The sequence below is a fragment of the Dreissena polymorpha genome, chromosome 4 (genome assembly GCF_020536995.1).
Source record: "Dreissena polymorpha isolate Duluth1 chromosome 4, UMN_Dpol_1.0, whole genome shotgun sequence".
Lineage (NCBI taxonomy): Eukaryota > Metazoa > Mollusca > Bivalvia > Myida > Dreissenidae > Dreissena > Dreissena polymorpha.
Window position 1 is genome coordinate 72,748,781 of NC_068358.1, and position 19,366 is coordinate 72,768,146.

Genomic DNA, 19,366 nt, shown 5'->3' on the forward strand with positions numbered 1-19,366 from the left:
CATCTTCATTTCGTTTTTTGGATTCCTGGTTTTCACCTTCCATAAATATATTTATTTATATTAAAATGTGTTGACATACGACGATAGCTCTTATATCACTAATGATACAAACATCTAAAGGAAGGATTTATAGCTTTTATATCACTAATGATACAAATATCTTAAGGAAGGAGTTATAAACCTGTTTGAAAACATCACTATTTGGTCAAATTTATATCAGAAATATGATAATTAAACAATGTTTCTTTGTAAAACAAATTCGTTTGGCTTCTATAACAATTTGTAAACCTTTAACCTAACTTATATTGAAGCCATATCATGCAAAAATCATTCGTATTCAGGGCTCCCGCTGCCATTGGCTATTGTTGCCAAATGCAAAAAATTTGAAAAGTGACAAAACAATCTTTAAATTTGCAAAAACAAGTCGAGAGAAAAGATTTCCTTTACAGTGTTTGTTTACGATATCATGACAACAGATACAAAGTTGAAATTCAAGGAAGGACTTTTGAAATATGGGTTTTTAATTATACAACAAAAAGTAAAATTTGTAAACTAGTATTCTTTATTTAAATGGATTTTTTTCCTGAAAATATAAATCCAAAAGGAATCCTTTTAGGGCTCCTATTTTTTGTCTTCAGGACTTTTCCAAGTAAGGAGTTTCCAGTGAGACCCCTGAAAATTTGCAACAAAATGGCTCTTATTTTTTAAAAGTGGCAACCTAATTTTTTTAATTGTGAAAATTGATGGCGAAAGAAAATTTCAATCCAGCAAGATACCTGCTTATTTCATTTACAACCTGTGTAGCCTTTGCGCAGTTTGGTATGGAGATACCTTGTCCACTTAAATGTCACACAAAATTTTTTGGTCTCACTAGCAGACTGTGAAGCTCCTGAAAAGACTTGGCTGTTATGTTGTGAGAGCCATTTGGGCATAACTAGCATCAAATTATAATTAAGCTAAGTTTTCTCCTAGGAACAATTATATGTGCTTAAAATTCTACGTAAGCTTCAATAGTTTAATGCTGGATCTTGTTTAACTAATCTTCGTTGCTAGGATTGATTGATTTTGTTATTTATAGAGATTCTTTGCTGTGCTAAATACTGTAAATTAAGTCCAATAAAAGATGGTAGGGTGTTTTAAATAGCTAATACTGGCCTGTCAATTGGTTTATGGAAGTACATGTATGATGACATTGTTTAAGGGATTTAAACCAAAACTCTTGGAAATGACTGAAAGCATAATATTAAGGCCAATTAGATATGAGCCAGATCACATCATGAATTGTTGAATTGTGGCCCTTTGATTATTTTATATTAAAACCAGCCTTTTTGAAATTTCAGTTTTTGTAATGCAAATCCAGTCATCATCTCTGAAATTTATTAAATTATCTCTAGATTGCTTTTAATCAAGAGGGGACACTTTTACAACAGCTGTTGTTTTGAAGTTTACTTGGAGACATAATGGGGCATAAAAAAATACATTTCAGATGTTGGAGAGTATCTGATCAACTTGATTGATTCACCAGGCCATGTGGATTTCTCATCGGAAGTTTCTACTGCTGTAAGACTTTGCGATGGGGCCATTGTTGTTGTAGATGTGGTTGAAGGAGTCTGTCCCCAGGTGATAATTACAGCATTAAAATATGTAATAAATATTTGGAAATATTTTTAAGATGACACTGATTGGCCAAACAATTGAAGGATTGAATTTTATTTTGGTTGTATTCATTCGCTAATGAACGCCATGGTTAGAGTGGCAATTACATGATGTTCGCTTGTTCTTTATTTACGATGTGCTTGTTAAATCGCTGTGTGCTTAATCACATAAATGCAACCACAGTAAAATTCTTTTTTTTTAGCTCACCTGAGCACAACGTGCTCATGGTGAGCTTTTGGGATCGCCTTTTGTCCGTCATCTGTCGTGCGTGCGTCGTCAACATTTTACCTTGTGAACACTCTAGAGGCCACATTTCTTATCCGATCTTCATGAAACTTGGTCAGAACATTTGTCCCGATGATGCCTCGACTGAGTTCAAAACTGGGTCATGCTGGGTCAAAAACTAGGTCACTAGGTAAAAAAATAAAGAAACCTTGTGAACACTGTAGAAGTCACATTTGATGCCTAATCTTCATGTAAATTTTGCCAAAATGTTTGTCTTAATGATATGTTGGTTGAGTTCAAAAATTGTTCCGGTCCGTTGAAAAACATGGCCACCAGGGGGGCGTTGCAGTATTCCTTATATGGCTTTATAGAAGCCTTGTGAACACTCTAGAAATCACAATTTTTGCCCAATCATCATGAAACTTGGTCAAAACATTGGTTTTATTGGTATCTCGGATGAGTTAAAAAATGGTCCAGATCGGTGAAAAAACATGGCCGCCAGGGGGCGGGACAGTTTTCTCTATATGTATATAGTGAAAACATTCGAACACCCTTAAGTCACATTTTTGGTCCAATCTACATGAAATTTAGTCAGAACATTTGTTTCCTGGATACGACGGTTGAGTTTGAAAATGGTTCAGATCGGTAAAAAAACATGGCTGCGCGGGGGGGGTCTTTTTCCTTATATTTATATAGTAAAAAAGCTTGGGAACACTCTAGAAGTCACATTTTTTTGCCTAATCATCATGAAATTTGGTCACAACACTGGTTATGTGGATATCTCGGACGAGCTTGAAATAATCGTGAACATTTGAAAAACATGGCCATAAAAACAGAGGATTATTATGTTGATGATTGGTTGGGGATGAAGTGCAACAAATGTATTTTTGCCATCTGAAAACCCTTTATTAAATAATCTCAAAATTTTAAGTAGTAATATTGATTTCACAGAAAATTACTTAGGGGAGAAACAACTGTATATAACAGTTTAGAGTCAGTCCCCAAATTCCTGTGCTGGCCACTTTTCACACATTTTGTTGCATGTAATTTAATGACCGCAGACCAATGAAATAACCATTAGCCACAGCAGGTACCTCATTATCTCTGACAGTTGCTTGATGCCTAACCCCTTGTTTACAGCCTTTTGCAGTGAACAGCATGGAACAGCAATTGCTATACAGTGGTATCAATATAGAGATAAACACGTAAATACATCTGTCTGGCATTTATTTTCGTATAAAAATCAGCATGCTGACTGCATAAAAAGAACAGATTACAACATTGGAGCAAGCTCTTGAAATCGCCAAAATTTATGTACTTATATATTTCCAAGAAAGGTTTATACAATATTTATAAATTTAATGGGCGTGATATTTCATATTTCTTAGCTTTCAGTACAGTGATGCCTGATTGAACTTACTCAATATGGCTATTATTTAACTTATAACTATCACAAAGTCCCAGTGTATATTATGAATATGAGGAAGAAAAAGTAAAGCAAAGACCTATAGATAATGTTATCTATAGGTCTTTGAGTAAAGATATGTACGTAAAATATCCTTTACAGCTTAGGCAACAACTGTTATCAAAATTCAATTATATTGATCAATAAAAAATAGATTGAAATATTCTCCAACTTTACTGTTGAACATTTATTGACAAAAAACTATTGTGTCTACATGTACACATATCATATCACAGATATACTTTGTTCAAGAATTAAATAGATAGAGAAAATGTACTTAAAACCAACTATTTGCGATACTTATGATATTAAATGCAGCTTGTATTTGAGAATAAATTTCACAATTAAAATGCATTTTAGTTTTGCATTGGTTGTAAATAAAGAGTCGAAGCGTAGACGCATTGTTTACAAACAACACTTACAAATGTGAATAATTAACAAAAATTAACTCTTAAATGAAGTATGAAATTTCATTTTAAATCATAAATATAGATTGATATACAAAAGTCATGTAGGCCTACATGGATGATATGTGAAATACAGTATTAGGTGAAAGTCAGAAATACCATTATTCTAATTAATTTTATATGCAGACGTACGTCATGTATGATATGTGAAATGCAGTATTACTTGAAAATCAGAGTATCATTGTTCTAAATAACTTTGAATGGAAAAACAGTGAAAACGTATTTTAATAATAGAGCACACTAAGTCTGTACTACCGCCTGTCTGTTCAGCACTCGTCCTCTTTTGAAGATTTTACACTAAATAATCAAACTATAAAGCGCAAGTTAAGTATGTTCACCCGTCTGTATGTAGTACTTTTATTATTTTGAACTCCACCTTCCCAGAATAGTTTAGTTCCTTTGGGTCTCAGGTGAGCGCCTTAGGGCCCATGGCCCTTTTGTTTCATTATCTTTCTGGTTATTTTGTTGTATTCTTCAAAATTGTTTTTGCTTGCAAGTTTGGTAAATTTTACATGCAGAGATGTTTTCTTAATAAAGCAGCAAAGAACAGTTCTTAATAAAGCAGCAAAGAACAGCCCCTTTGAACTAATTATCACAAAATAGAATGAAAACTATGATTGATATGAAGTTTAATATAAACATGAGTCATCAAGCTGTCATAATCAAGCATGATTTATAATTCAACAAAAAATAACATAACAAAAATGTAAAAACAGATATAAATATAACCTTATAACCTGTGCATTAAGAAGACGTTTGCTTCAGCTGGTATAACCTACAGGCAATGAGCTGGGGCTTATTAATGCTTTCCCACTTAAAAGCAAAGTGAAAATGGCTATGTGTAAACAGCATAAAACCAGAGCAGCCTGCAAGTCACTTGCAGTCTGTTCAGGTTTTATTCTGTTTGCTGTTAATCAGTTTCTAAGGTTTGGAGATGAAGCATTAAAACTTGAATCTAGTAAGAAAGGTTTATATTAAATGTTACTTTTGAAGGGACTACAATTGCGTGAAATTACATATCTAAGAGGTAAAGGGTTAATGTTTTAATATTGTACAAGATGTGCTTTTTTAGTAAAAGTACTTTCTACAGTTCACACTTAATGTACATAAAAGCAGGAGTTTATCTTAATTATACTTAAAGTTCATGTCTTACAGGTCTTGAGTTATCTTTTTTATGCTCCCCCAAAATTTTTGGGGGGAGCATTATAGTCGCCGCTTCATCTGTGGGTGAGTGTCCGTGTGTTTGTCCGTCCGTCCGTGCACAATTTTTGTCCGGGCTATTTGCTCAGCAATGAATGACCGGAATTCAATGAAACTTTATGGGAAGCTTTACTACCAAGAGGAGATGTGCATATTATCAGCCGGATCTGGTCGGATGATTTTTCACAGAGTTATGGCTCTTTATAATTTTCTATAAACTGTACATATAGTGCAATTCTTGTCCGGGCTATTTCTCCCCAACTACTGACTGGAATTCAATGAAGCTTTATGGGAAGCTTAACTCCTTTCGGAGATGCGCATGTTATTTGTGGGTTCTGGTTAGATGATTTATTTAGAGAGTTATGGCCCTTTGTAATTTTTAAGTTGCTAAACAATCCATCGTATTATTTTGTCTAAAGTTATGCCCCTCAAGACGTTTCCTTTTATCTGAATATATAGTGCAATATTGTGAAAAAAAACACTTTGGGGAGCATCACCCCTCTCCGACGGTTTCTTGTTTTTTAATTTACGGAACAGATGAATACAATTACATTTATTCATTTCAATGCACAACACTCAGTAGATCTATACTGTATCCTCCCAATGTTTATTATAAGTGAGAAACGCAAACATGAAATCACTTCAAGTAAACAAGTCATGTCGCAGTTGACATTTTAATCACATCATGTATCAATACATGATACTGCAGTAGCATCTACAGGGATGTGCTCAATTTTATTAATTAAAAAGCATCAGTCACTTGGTAAAATGAGTAACACAACCAAATCAGAAATCAAACACATAAAAATATGAGTTGCAAACAAATAGAATACACAGATATTGATACAACTTCAATAAGGCATTGTGTTGATATTACATTTGTATTATGAATTCCTACCTCTTCCTTTATAAAATAGCTATGCTTTAGTAATATATATTAATCTTAATAAAGACAATAAAACCATAAAACTTAAGTTAAACAAACAATTCAACAATAAAGCTGTGTAGGTTGAGTGGGAATTTTCATTCTGTTATACATTTTTATCGGATACAAAGAGAATATTAGGTTTGTGAATGGGTGTATGGGTGGGTATTTAAATTCATTAAGAAAGGTTAATACATAAATACTCACTAAAACATATACTGTTTTGAGACTAGTTTCTTATGAAAAATAATTAATTGGTATTTATGGGTTACTTTTTCTCTCTAACATACACATACATAGAGCACCCATACAGCCTCATAGCCTTAAATCCTCTTTATGTCAGACGCATGCAGTTCTACGTCAAGCATGGCTGGAGAACATCCGCCCAATCCTCGTCCTCAACAAGCTGGACAGGCTGATCACAGAGCTGAAGATGGAACCCCTGCACGCCTTCATTCACCTCCAACAAATACTTGAACAGGTCAGCGACATTGTGGAGAATTTGCAATTAAAGGAAATATCTTGTATTCTATATAGTTTGTGTGGCTGCAGTAAGTTGTTTGTGGATAGTAATGCCTTCATGTATTTGCATCAAATATTTTGTTTTGAAAAGTTCACAATTTCATTAAGAAATCTTACTCTTTTGAGCTGATGGTGAGCTAATTTTGTCCATTGTCCATCATGCATGGTCAATATTTACTTTGTAATGACATTAAGGGCTTTATCATTATGAAACGTGGTAAAAGCATTTGTCTCAATGTTATTTTGGCTGCGTTTAAAACTGGATCATGTGGGGTCGAAATATAATAAAAGAGGGAACATGAACCCTCTGGAAAGAAACCTCATTGTTTGCATGATACTTAAGGAACCTACTAAGAACTTATGTTAAAATGCTATCTCAGCCATGTTCAAAAATGGTTATTGTCTGAGAAACTTCAGATTTTTTGCTGAATTTCCACAAAACTTGCTCAGAACATTCGTTTTGATGGTTTCTTGGTCACATTCCTGAGTAAAGCCAATACTGCATGCATGTGATTTCATGAACCCAATCTGTGTTTCACAAATTAAAAAATTCCAAATTCCAAGGTTAAAATACATTTCCTAAACTTACTAGGCCAGAGTAACCCACTAGGTAAACCTGATTATTTTTGCTTAAAGTAGAAACTTGCATTTGAAATTGAGCCATTTTGTTCTTTGGAAACCACAAAATAAAAACCAACATCAGCATGAATGTATCTGCTATCAGGTGAATGTGGTGACCAGTGAATTCTTCACGGCTGACATGATGTCACTGCACACCACTGAATCTTCCAGCCCAGGGGAGGCCACTCAGGTATGCCTGTGTGCACTGAATCTTGCCTTTATTCATCTTGACTATATTGTTCAACTTGCCATGTCTATGTCCAGCGTCGACTATGTTGTACAACTTGCCATTTCTATGTCCAGCGTCGACTATGTTTTACAACTTGCCATTTTCATGTCCAGTGTTGACTTCTGGTATGTTTTACAATTTTCCATTTCTATGTCAAGGGTTGACCATGTTTAATAACTTTCCATTTCTATGTCAAGGGTTGACTATATTTTACACCTTTTCATTTCTATGCTCAGCATTGAATAGGTTGAATTGGAAATTTAGAATAATTAATCAATTATATGCACAAGAAATAAATCTAACTGTATTTGTTTCTGAATTGTCCTGCTGCATCCATAAAATGTGTAATGAATTAGTCCTCCAACATGTGTTTAACTACTTGTATCTATTTTATTGATGATTTTTTTTAACAGATTCACAGGAAACACATAGATTGCTAATAGAAAGTTTTAATTTATCTTTTCATTCAAATTAAAGGAGGAGAGAAACTTTATTATAGCATAATTAGGGTTCTTTATTTAAGGCAAGGAACAGTGCAACGCAGCACAAAAGCATTAAGAACAACATACAAGTACGCAACTATCACACAAAACAAATAAATTTGACCCACTAAACAAAGCAATTGCCTTACAATGTTCACGTCTGCACGGACCTTATTTCATGTACACAGAATTATGACTGGACAGAAGATGCAGACGAGTTAGAACACAAGAACATCTACTTCTCACCAGAGCTTGGCAATGTGGTCTTCACATCGGCCTACGATGGCTGGGGATTCACGTAAGAGAGCAAACTACATTTGAGACAGAATGTATTAGGGTCATTCATCTGTTGTTTTGGGTGCTCTGTCATTCTACATAACAAGAGATATATTTTGGAGCTAAATAGATCCCAATTTCTTAAGTAATGTATAATGCCCCTCTTGGAAGAAGAGGGGGTATATTGTTTTGCGGTCGGTTGGTCGGTCTGTCTGTCGGCCTGTTGGTAGACCAGTTCATTTCCGATTAATAATTAACAATAAATAATCAAGAAATGACTGATTGGTTTAATACTTCACATGTGAATTGGCCTTGGACAGTAGATGATCCCTCTTGAAATTGGGGTCACTAGGTCAAAGGTCAAGGTCACTATCACAGTAAGTGTGAAAATCGTCTCCAAACAATAACTTGTCAACCAATGGACCGATTGGCTTTATACTTAAATGTGAATTGGCCTTGGACAGTAGATGACCCCTATTGAAATTGGGGTCACTAGGTCAAAGATCAAGGTCGCTGTTACACATTAAGAATAAAATCGTTTCCAATGAAATACTTGTCAACTGATTCACAGATGGTTTTAATCCTTCCCATGTTCATTAGCCTTGGATAGTAGATGACCCTTATTGAAATTTGGGTCACTAGGTCAAGGGTCAAGGTCACTGTCACAATAAGTGTGAAAATTGTTTCTTATCAATAACTTGTCAACAAATTAAACGATTGGCTTGGTATTTCACATGTGCATTGGCCTTGGACAGTAGATGACCCTTATTGAAATTGGGGTCACAAGTTCAAAGCCCTGTTTAGGGGGCATATGTCTCCGAACGCAGAACTCTTGTTTGACATTAAAATTATGTCATCACCATGAAATGTCGATGTGCAAGCTACTGTATTTATTGCCAATGATTCACACATTTCTCAGTTATTTGCCTTAGAACTTATCTTTCATTTTGACAAAGCTCAAAGTTCTCTACTGTGTGTGCAAAAAGTTATGTTTTAACAATTAGATTAAAATGACAGTTGGTACGTGTACCATTACGTCATCCCTTTTCATTCCTCGAGATAGGTGTGTTAACAAATATTCAGCAGTTTGTCATTGATATGTATGAATTTTTCAAGCAATTGAAAATGTGTAAAATGCAGTTATCTTGCTGTTATCTGTATAAACTTGCAGTACATATGTTGATATTGTTGATATTGTTTTGCATACTGATTAATCAGAATTTATAGTTTGGAGAAAAAAACGCTTGCTTACATTTTCCAGCATAGACCAATTCGCAGATATTTATGGTCGCAAACTTGGTATGAACGTAGAAGGGCTACGTGGGACTCTGTGGGGAGACTTCTATCTCAACAGCAAGACCAAGCGTATCATGAAGGGCGCTCATGTAAGAGGGATCTTCTCTAATAATATTTCATTGAGAAAGTAATGATAATTTAAATTTTACGTGTAGTTAGGTAGAATATTTTAGTGTTTATTATAAGTTCTATATTTTAATTGGACTTTATAATTTGATTTGTTATTTTTGAGCTTTTGGGATCGGTCTTTGTCCGTTGTCTGTCGTCCATCCGTCGTCCGTTGTCCACATTTGTCTTGTAAACACTCTAGAGGCCACATTTCTTGTCCGATCTTCATGAAACTTAATCAGAAGATTTGTCCCAATGATACCTTGATCGAGTTCGAAACTGGGTCATGCTTGGTCAAAAACTAGGTCAAAAAGAAGAAAAACCTTGTTAACACTGTAGAAGTCACATTTCATGCCCAATCTTCATGTTACTTTGTCAAAATGTTTGTCTTAATAATATGTTGGTTAAGTTCAAAAGTGGTTCCAGTCTGTTGAAAAACATGGCCGCCAGTGGGCGGGGCAGTTTTTCTTATTTTGCTATAGAGAAACCTTGTTAACACTCTAGAAGTCACAACTTTTGCCCAATCATCATGAAACTTGGTCAAAACATTGGTTTTATTGATATCTTGGACGAGTTTGAAAATGGTCCAGATCAGTGAAAAAACATAGCCACCAGGGGGCGGGGCAGTTTTCTCTTTATGTATATAGTAAAAACATGTGAACACTCTAGAAGTCACATTTTTGGTCCAATCTTCATGAAATTTGGTCAGAACATTTGTTTTTTAGATACATGAGTTAAGTTTGAAAATGGTTCCGGTCTGTTGAAAAACATGGCTGCCAAGGGAACGGGGCAGTTTTCCTTATACAATGTATTTATATAGTAAAAAAGGCTTGAGAACAGTCAAGAAGTCACATTTATTACCTTATCATCATGAAACTTGGTCAAAACATTGGTTTTATTGATATCTTGGACGAGTTTGAAAATGGTCCAGATCGGTGAAAAAACATAGCCGCCAGTGGGTGGGGTAGTTTTCTCTAAATGTATATAGTGAAAACATGTGAACACTCTAGAAGTCACATTTTTGGCTCAGTTTTAATGCAATTTGGTAAGAACATTTGTTTCCTAGATACGAAAGTTAAGTTTGAAAATAGTTCCGGTCTGTTGAAAAACATGGCTGCCAGGGGGGCTGGCGCATTTTCCTTATATTTATATAGTAAAAAAAGTTTGTGAACACTCTAGTTTAATCAAATCAATATACTACAGGTTATATGTTCAGTTATTTTTGTGTCTTTGAATAAAATTTAGCTAAAATCCAGTATTTAAAAAATTCGAATATACTTTTAAGAATCAGGGTCAAGAGGTTTATAAAACTACATTGTAGATATAGTACAGGTCAAGTCTTATACAATTGGTTTCTATGGACTCAGGTGAGCACTGGTTAGGGCCATTATGGCCCTCTTGTTATATGTTTATAATTATCCGTCAAGCATTGAAAGGAATTGTTCAATAGTATTGATAATGTTGTTTGTAATGTGGAGGTAAGTTTTTAAGAGTTATCAATTATACAGTTAATATATACAATATTGTCTGCAGAATTGCCAAAATATTCATCTTAGTTAAGGTATCCTGCAATACAAACTAAAGACAAATCAAGGTCGTGGGGAAGTAGTGGAATTGGTTCAGCCTATCTAACAGAAGGTCCTATACTAAATCCCCTGTGAAAGAGGATTCTCGCTATCTTCTGCAAAGACACCAGATAATGATTCTTTACAAGACAAGTTCAAAAATTTATAGATAAAAAACCTTAGGCTTTCGGTACATTCAGGCTTAAATGAATAGATATAAAAAAAGTAAGGAAATATATAGACAATTCCAAAATGCACAATGTTCTGATACATTTTATATTTACAAAAACGTCTCTGCTCAAAGTCGGTTAAAACTTGAAAACTCAATTGAATGTAACTTAATTTATTTATATTTGATTTTAAAAGAATTTATTGTATTTCTGTAGACCAAGGGCAAGAAGCCCCTTTTTGTCCAGTTTGTGCTGGAGAGTGTGTGGTCTGTGTACGATGCAGTCATGATACGTAAGGACAAGGAAATGACTGAGAAGATTGTCAAGTCCCTTGACCTGAAGATTGGCCTTCGGGAAACCCGCCAGAGCGACACTCGGGTACAGCTCCAGGCCATGATGTCACAATGGCTGCCATTGTCCCGGGCAGTGCTAGGTGAGGTTTCTATGATGTCTTAAACCATTCCTTATCCTTGATACTCTTGTTCATGCTTTTTTTAGCTCACATAACCATTACTTGCTTTTGTCTGTCAGTCTCCCTTTGTAGTCTACATTTTCTGTGTTTAAATTAAAACAATCATTTCGGTTTATAAAAAAATTGAGGCCATTTTAATATTTTTCAATAAACATGAACATGTAGCTCTATAAGTATACCACTCCACACGCTCTTGCAGTCATTTGTTTTGAAAAATCAAAACTTGAAAGAATTTGAATCACCTGAATTTAAGCATGTATCTACCAATATTTATAAGCTTACATGATATACTTTTGAAGTAAGATTATTTAAAAATAGGTTTACTGAAAAGGTTGTTAATTTGCTTGAGTCAGAAATATGAAAATTACCTGTTTGCATCAAAAAGCAGGATTGTGCTTCTAACAAAATTCTCTGAGTGTGTGAGGCAGTGTTTACATTGAATGCATATGAGGAGCACTCTGTGAAAAAGGGGTTTAATGCATGTGCCTTAAGTGTCATCACAGGCTAATCAGTGACGACACTTTTCACCTTAACTTGATTTTTGCTAAGAAGAGACATTCTTGAAACAAAAACTATCATAAAAACAGAAAGTGATGTCCCTGATTAGCCTGTGCAGACTGCACAGGCTAATCTGGGATGACATTTTACGCACATGCATTAATACCCTTTTTCACAGAGCACGGCCCATATAATTATATTCATGTTCAGGAAAGGTAGTGGAGAAACTGCCTTCCCCATTGGCCATAGCTGAGGAGAAGGTGGAGAAGCTGATGTGTAACCAGGCCCGTAGGTTTGACTCCCTGCCTATAGAGACTCAACAACTTAAACAAGGTGAGTTGAATGTAGGGCATGGGTAGGGTTAAATTAAATAAGGGTGAGATAAATATAGGGCATGTATGATAGGTTATCTAAGACAGGGTGAGATAAATATAGGGCATGTATGAGGGGTTATCTTAGACAGGGAGAGATAAATATAGGCCATATATGAGGGGTTATCTAAGACAGGGTGAGATAAATATAGGGCATATATGAGGGGTTATCTAAGACAGGGAGAGATAAATAAAGGGCATGTATGAGGGGTTATCTAAGACACGGTGAGATAAATATAGGGCATATATGAGGGGTTATCTAAGACAGGGAGAGATAAATATAGGGCATGTATGAGGGGTTATCTTAGACAGGGTGAGATAAATATAGGGCATGTATGAGTGGTTATCTTTGACAGGGTGAGATAAATATAGGGCATGTATGAGGGGTTATCTTAGACAGGGTGAGATAAATATAGGGCATGTATGAGGGGTTATCTAAGACAGGGAGAGATAAATATAGGGCATGTATGAGGGGTTATCTTAGACAGGGTGAGATAAATATAGGGCATGTATGAGGGGTTATCTAAGACAGGGTGAGATAAATATAGGGCATGTATGAGGGGTTATCTAAGACACGGTGAGATAAATATAGGGCATGTATGAGGGGTTATCTAAGACAGGGAGAGATAAATATAGGGCATGTATGAGGAGTTATCTTAGAAAGGGAGAGATAAATATAGGGCATGTATGAGGGGTTATCTAAGACAGGGAGAGATAAATATAGGGCATGTGTGAGGGGTTATCTAAGACAGGGAGAGATAAATATAGGGCATGTGTGAGGGGTTATCTAAGACAGAGAGAGATAAATATAGGGCATGTATGAGGGATTGTCTTAGACAGGGTGAGATAAATATAGGGCATGTACGTGTATGAGGGGTTATCTAAGACAGGGAGAGATAAATATAGGGCATGTATGAGGGGATATCTTAAACAGGGTGAGATAAATATAGGGCATGTTTGAGGGGTTATCTAAGACAGGGTGAGATAAATATAGGGCATGTATGAGGGGTTATCTTAGACAGGGTGAGATAAATATAGGGCATGTATGAGGGTTTATCTCATACAGGGAGAGATAAATAAAGGGCATGTATTAGGGGTTATCTAAGACAGGGTGAGATAAATATAGGGCATGTATGAGGGGTTATCTAAGACGGGGAGAGATAAATATAGGGCATGTATGAGGAGTTATCTAAGACAGGGAGAGATAAATATAGGGCATGTATGAGGGGTTATCTAAGACAGGGAGAGATAAATATAGGGCATGTGTGAGGGGTTATCTAAGACAGGGAGAGATAAATACAGTGAAAACTCTCTTTACGACCACCTCGGTATTCCGACCAACTCGCTAAGTCGACCACCATTTTTCAGTCCCGATTTGTTCCTTCTATATTTCAATGGTCGTTACACTCACTAATCCGACCAACCCGCTAATCCGCTATTACGACCACTTTAATCAGTACCAATTATCGATATTGTTCTTAATTGACACCCGCCAAACGACCAGTAATTTTCACACCTTACTTGATCTGATGTTGTGGTACTATCGGGCTTGTGTACGAAGCCATTCTGACCCAATTAACCACAATTAACGACAACGGTTTTTGGCATCGATTTGCGACACAGGTGTTAGATTTTCGGCACTTGTTATAATTTTTAACCCTTGATTGACAATTAGCTATTATTATTATTGAGTCTTTGATGGGTAAATTGTTAGTTGTTTGGTACACACTTTAAAGATTTATTAAGGCGAATAATTTAACAGTTAGGATATTTGAGTAACACGGTTTTGTTCGTGATGGATATAAAAACCGACTTTTATACCATATCGTTATTCAAAATGGATAAGCGAAAACGGAAAGAGTTGTGTTTAAAAGAAAAGATTGATTTGATCGACGCAAGTGATGGGAAATCTCAACGACGATTTATTCGGCATTGGAAAGACTCGGGTTCAAGCTATTCTAAAAAGAAAATCTCGACTTTTATTCGACAAAATGCTAAGCAGACGACAATTGACTCATTCGTTAAGTAAACATCAAGGATCTTGATGAAAAGTACATATACATGTATTTACACTTCTTTAATGAACAACTTGAAATACTATCTTTGTACAATGTATAAATACAATGTATAAACGGATGACTGTTATATTGTATGCAAACAGATAAAAGTTCAGTGAATATTTACGTTGTTGTAATTATATGTCCATCAAATTCATGAAAACTCAGAATTAAGACCACCTCGCTATTAAGACCACTTTTGAAAAGTCCCACAAGTGGTCTTAATAGCGAGTTTTCACTGTATAGGGCATGTGTGAGGGGTTATCTAAGACAGGGAGAGATAAATATAGGGCATGTATGAGGGATTATCTAAGTAGAGCTGCAACGATTCACCGAAAGCTCGATTCAATTTGATTTCAGACAGTCCGATACCGATTATTTCGATTCGATTCATCTTTCAACCTAGTTTTATCATATATTGATTATATTCACTCTTCTGCCTCAAAATAAACATTTATGTTCAAATGTGTTGCATATCTAGACATTTTTGGCATTTGTGTGTTTGCTAGATATAGTTTGGTTTGTTCAACAGTGTTTTAAAAACTGTTGAAAGTGGGTTAAATTAACATTTGTAAGAAATATTTAGGAAGAAACTGCCATTTTTCTGACAAACTATGTCAATTTTTCAATAAAACACATTAAAAAGAATAGCAAATTAGGAACTCAATATTAATATCAATAAACTTCTGATTCAAAGATTGTGTTGACTACACAATAATATAAAAAATAAATAAATAATAATAATGCTGGCGACTTGAGTAGTTGCACTAGTGCTACCTCTTGCTAAATCAATGTTATGTTTGCGTTTGACATGTTGCATTAGATTAGTGGTTGAGCCGGATTTAGGGTACGCCACGTCCGTGAAGCACAGTTTACACGTAGCTTTATCGGGAGGGCTACCATCCCGAAACCCAAAATACTGCCACACTTTTGATTTTAGCTTTTTAGGCGCATCTGATAATTTCCATTTGCCGGCCACATATTTTTTTCAGCCATTTTGAAGTTTTTTTCCGAAAGTAGACCGTAACGCCCGTATTGATTGGATGACTAAAGTATTAAGTAAACAATCGGGCACATCGTAATTACAGGTAAAGATAAACCCCATACCTTCCCATATCAAATAGTCAGAGTACAGCGCGCTTTACGTATATATATCTATATGTTAAAGAATCAAATTAAATTTGGAAGGGTTGGTATCGTAATCGAATCAACGCATTTAAAACCGATTTTCTATGCATCGGATCGGATCGTTGCAGCTATATATCTAAGACAGGGGGAGATAAATATAGGGCATGTATGAGGGGTTATCTAAGACAGGGTGAGACAAATATAGGGCATATATGAGGGGCTATCTAAGACAGGGAGAGATAAATATAGGGCATATATGAGGATTTATCTTAGACATGGTAAGATAAATATAGGGCATATATGAGGGGTTATCTAAGCAAGGGAGAGATAAATATAGGGCATATATGAGGGGTTATCTTAGACAGGGAGAGATAAATATAGGGCATGTATGAGGGGTTATCCAAGACAGGGAGAGATAAATATAGGGTATGTATGAGGGGTTATCTGAGACAGGGAGAGATAAATATAGGGCATGTGTGAGGGGTTATCTAAGACAGGGAGAGATAAATATAGGGCATGTATGAGGGGTTATCGAAGACAGGGAGAGATAAATATAAGGCATGTGTGTGGGGTTATCTAAGACAGGGAGAGATAAATATAGGGCATGTGTGAGGGGTTATCTAAGACAGGGTGAGATAGATATAGGGCATGTGTTAGGGGTTATCTAAGGCGAGGTGAGATAAATATAGGGCATGTGTGAGGGGTTATCTAAGACAGGGTGAGATAGATATAGGGCATGAATGAGGGGTTATCTAAGACAGTGTGAGATAAATATAGGGCATGTATGAGGGGTTATCTAAGACAGGGAGAGATAAATATAGGGCATGTATGAGAGGTTATCTAAGACTTTGACATTGTGAGAGAAACAATTCATTAGTGAGGTATTAATTTATACAGGGTTTGATGAATACAATACATTGTTGAGGGTTAAATTTAAACATGGGTGCAATATTGCCGGATTAACCAGATTATAAAGTTTGCTTGATCTTATTTGTTAGTGTATGCTTTCAATAAAGTAACAGCTTATGCCAATAAACCCACACAATTTTATTAGCTGAGAAATATGGCTTTATCTAGAAAATCCTTCCACTGAAATTTTTATTGTTCTAGTTTTTAATTTAAAATTAAAAGGAAAATATTGACATCACAATGTAATAAATCGACAAGCTCTTAGCCATTTCAATTTGTGTTGTTGTACATGAAATAAGCAAAAGAATTGACATTTCACAAACAAAGCTTTGGTCATTGCATGTTTTTGTACTGGGTACTGACATAAAGGGTTCCAGGTTTTTCTTTAATTGGCTCTATTTGTAGATTTCCTTGCCTGCTCTGCTGATGATGACAGGCCTGTGATCGTGTTCGTGTCAAAAATGTTCCCAATGGACAAGGCCGTATTGCCTTGTAACAAACAGAGGTACATTTATTAAGAACCTTCTATATTTTACTTTTCAGCAGAATTTTAAGTAATTTGAGGTCATTATACTAGTGTATTTCTTTCATTTGTGACTCCCTTTGCAAAACGTTTGCTTTGAGTGCACAAACAAGTACAAGAATTTCATGAACTTATGTTTTTTTGCTAATGTATAACATGCTTGTATTCTATCACCATAAATTATGTCAATGGGGTGAAAACAAGTTATTGTTAAACAATAACAATACTAGGGAAAAATTAATTATTGCGAAACAATAAAAATAACCAAACTTGGTTTCCCGATGCAGAATGGTGTAAGCATAGACATTGAAATACATAGCATTATAAAAATAATGTGTGAGAAAAATACTGATCAGGATAAATTTTAAGTTTATCTGATTGTTGTTATCCTGTTCAATAACTTTGACTGAAGTATTAGGGTAAATAGACTATAGTAGGTTAGTGTTGAAAACAGATCAGTTTATTTGTAACCTCCTGTCACGCGGGGTATTTCTAATTACTTGTACTCGTAACAAGCCAGTTACAATATACTTTATTCACTGAATACAATCAATATTCATATAGCGTAAGCCTTGTTTATAGGAAGTCAGTAGTAGAAGATGACGCCCTGAAAATATACAACACAACATACATTTATTAAAACATGTGTGGTTCCCCTCAAGAGTATATGACAATACGCATACACACAAGAATCAAAGCACTATAATTAATATTAAAACAAGTTAAAACAATAAATCATCTTGCACAGATATAAATTCCTACACATACTGCATCATACAATGATACAAACATACAACATGAACAAATACATACAAATGACTAACTAAACACAATTTACTCACTGAATATGTGCTATTCAGGACCTGCTGTTCCTATATATGGCTGGTGGGGTTAGTTCTGCTAGCTGAAATATTAATTATTGCAAAGTGAAAGTGATCATTCATAACAACATATTTTTACCGATAGCCCGATAGTTTGAGTAAAGAAATAAAAGAATAGAAGAAAGAATCGGGGATGATAAACACAAATACAAAAGCAGTAATACCTCTTAATGTTATGACTTACTTATCATTTACTGATTCCTTATGAAATATATAAAACTAACTGGATTTCTGTTTCTTTCTCCAAATCTGTTCTATGAAAAAGTGACAAGCGAATGACTTCTGCTTGGGACAAACCAAAACATTATTAACCGCAACCTTAATGTAGAGGTTACACTATACTAAGTTTTACGCCTAGTTACATTCTCCCCCTCTCCGAAAATCAAGTTGTCCCGACTTGAAATGTACCAAATAAAACAACCTCGTACTTCAAATACAACTACACTAACTATGTTAGTGTTACTAATAACTACTTAAATACTTAAGTCAAGACTTTCAGTACTAAATAAAAATACATTTAGCAAATATCAAATATATTGGATAGTTTGCGTCGGATTGCCTCTTACCTGCAATAAAAATTAACTATGAATTAGTAAAAAACAAATAGATAAACAGAATATTTATCTGCATATTAAAATACCAAACATTCCAAGAGCTGAAAATAAATAAACGGATTACTTCTCCGCCCACCTTAAATATTTGATGAAAATATACTATATACAATTAATAATAAAACTACTGTAATTCTCATACATTATTTACACATAACACAAAAACAATACAGTTATTAATGTATGAGCATTGCTCTTAACAATTCTGCATTTGAGTTTGTACTCTGTATTTGCATTTCCAGTAATTTAGTGATGTTCTGTTGTTGTCCTATGTGGTAAGATTGAAACCATGCAGGTTTCTTCCTCGTTCTATTTGATCTTCTAGGAGCTTCAGTTGTACCTAGGTCTGTTACCAAATGTGTTTGGTATACACCATCTCGATTTTCCTCCAAAGTTTCTGTTTCTTCTTCTTCCTGTTCTTCTATATTTTCTTCTTCTTCTTCCTGCACTGCCTCTTCCTCTATTTCTGTTGATACAGAAGATGCTTGAGGATGTATACTTGTTTTTCTATTTTCACATTTCTCACCGCATAAACTGGTATATTCAAATTTGGTTGCTTAATGACTTGGTACACATCCTGTTCAAACTTATCTGCTATTTTATGCGGTTTTGAAAATGCAAGAATTTTTATTAGAACCTTGTCACCGACATTAATGGTGGAGGCTTTTGCCTTTTTATCATAATTGTTTTTCTGTTTTTCACGAGACTT

The 19,366-nt window shown here is 35.0% G+C and overlaps 1 protein-coding gene across 1 annotated transcript in view; it reads left to right on the plus strand.

The window, feature by feature from the left end:
• Positions 1–19,366, plus strand: part of LOC127877553 (elongation factor-like GTPase 1) — a 56,685-nt gene that overhangs the window by 6,295 nt on the left and 31,024 nt on the right. The window contains exons 5-12 of the mRNA XM_052423525.1: positions 1,487–1,620; positions 6,282–6,419; positions 7,185–7,271; positions 7,981–8,090; positions 9,330–9,453; positions 11,424–11,640; positions 12,388–12,510; positions 17,048–17,147. Coding sequence (XP_052279485.1) covers positions 1,487–1,620; positions 6,282–6,419; positions 7,185–7,271; positions 7,981–8,090; positions 9,330–9,453; positions 11,424–11,640; positions 12,388–12,510; positions 17,048–17,147 — 1,033 coding nt within the window. The remainder of the gene's footprint in view (positions 1–1,486; positions 1,621–6,281; positions 6,420–7,184; positions 7,272–7,980; positions 8,091–9,329; positions 9,454–11,423; positions 11,641–12,387; positions 12,511–17,047; positions 17,148–19,366) is intronic.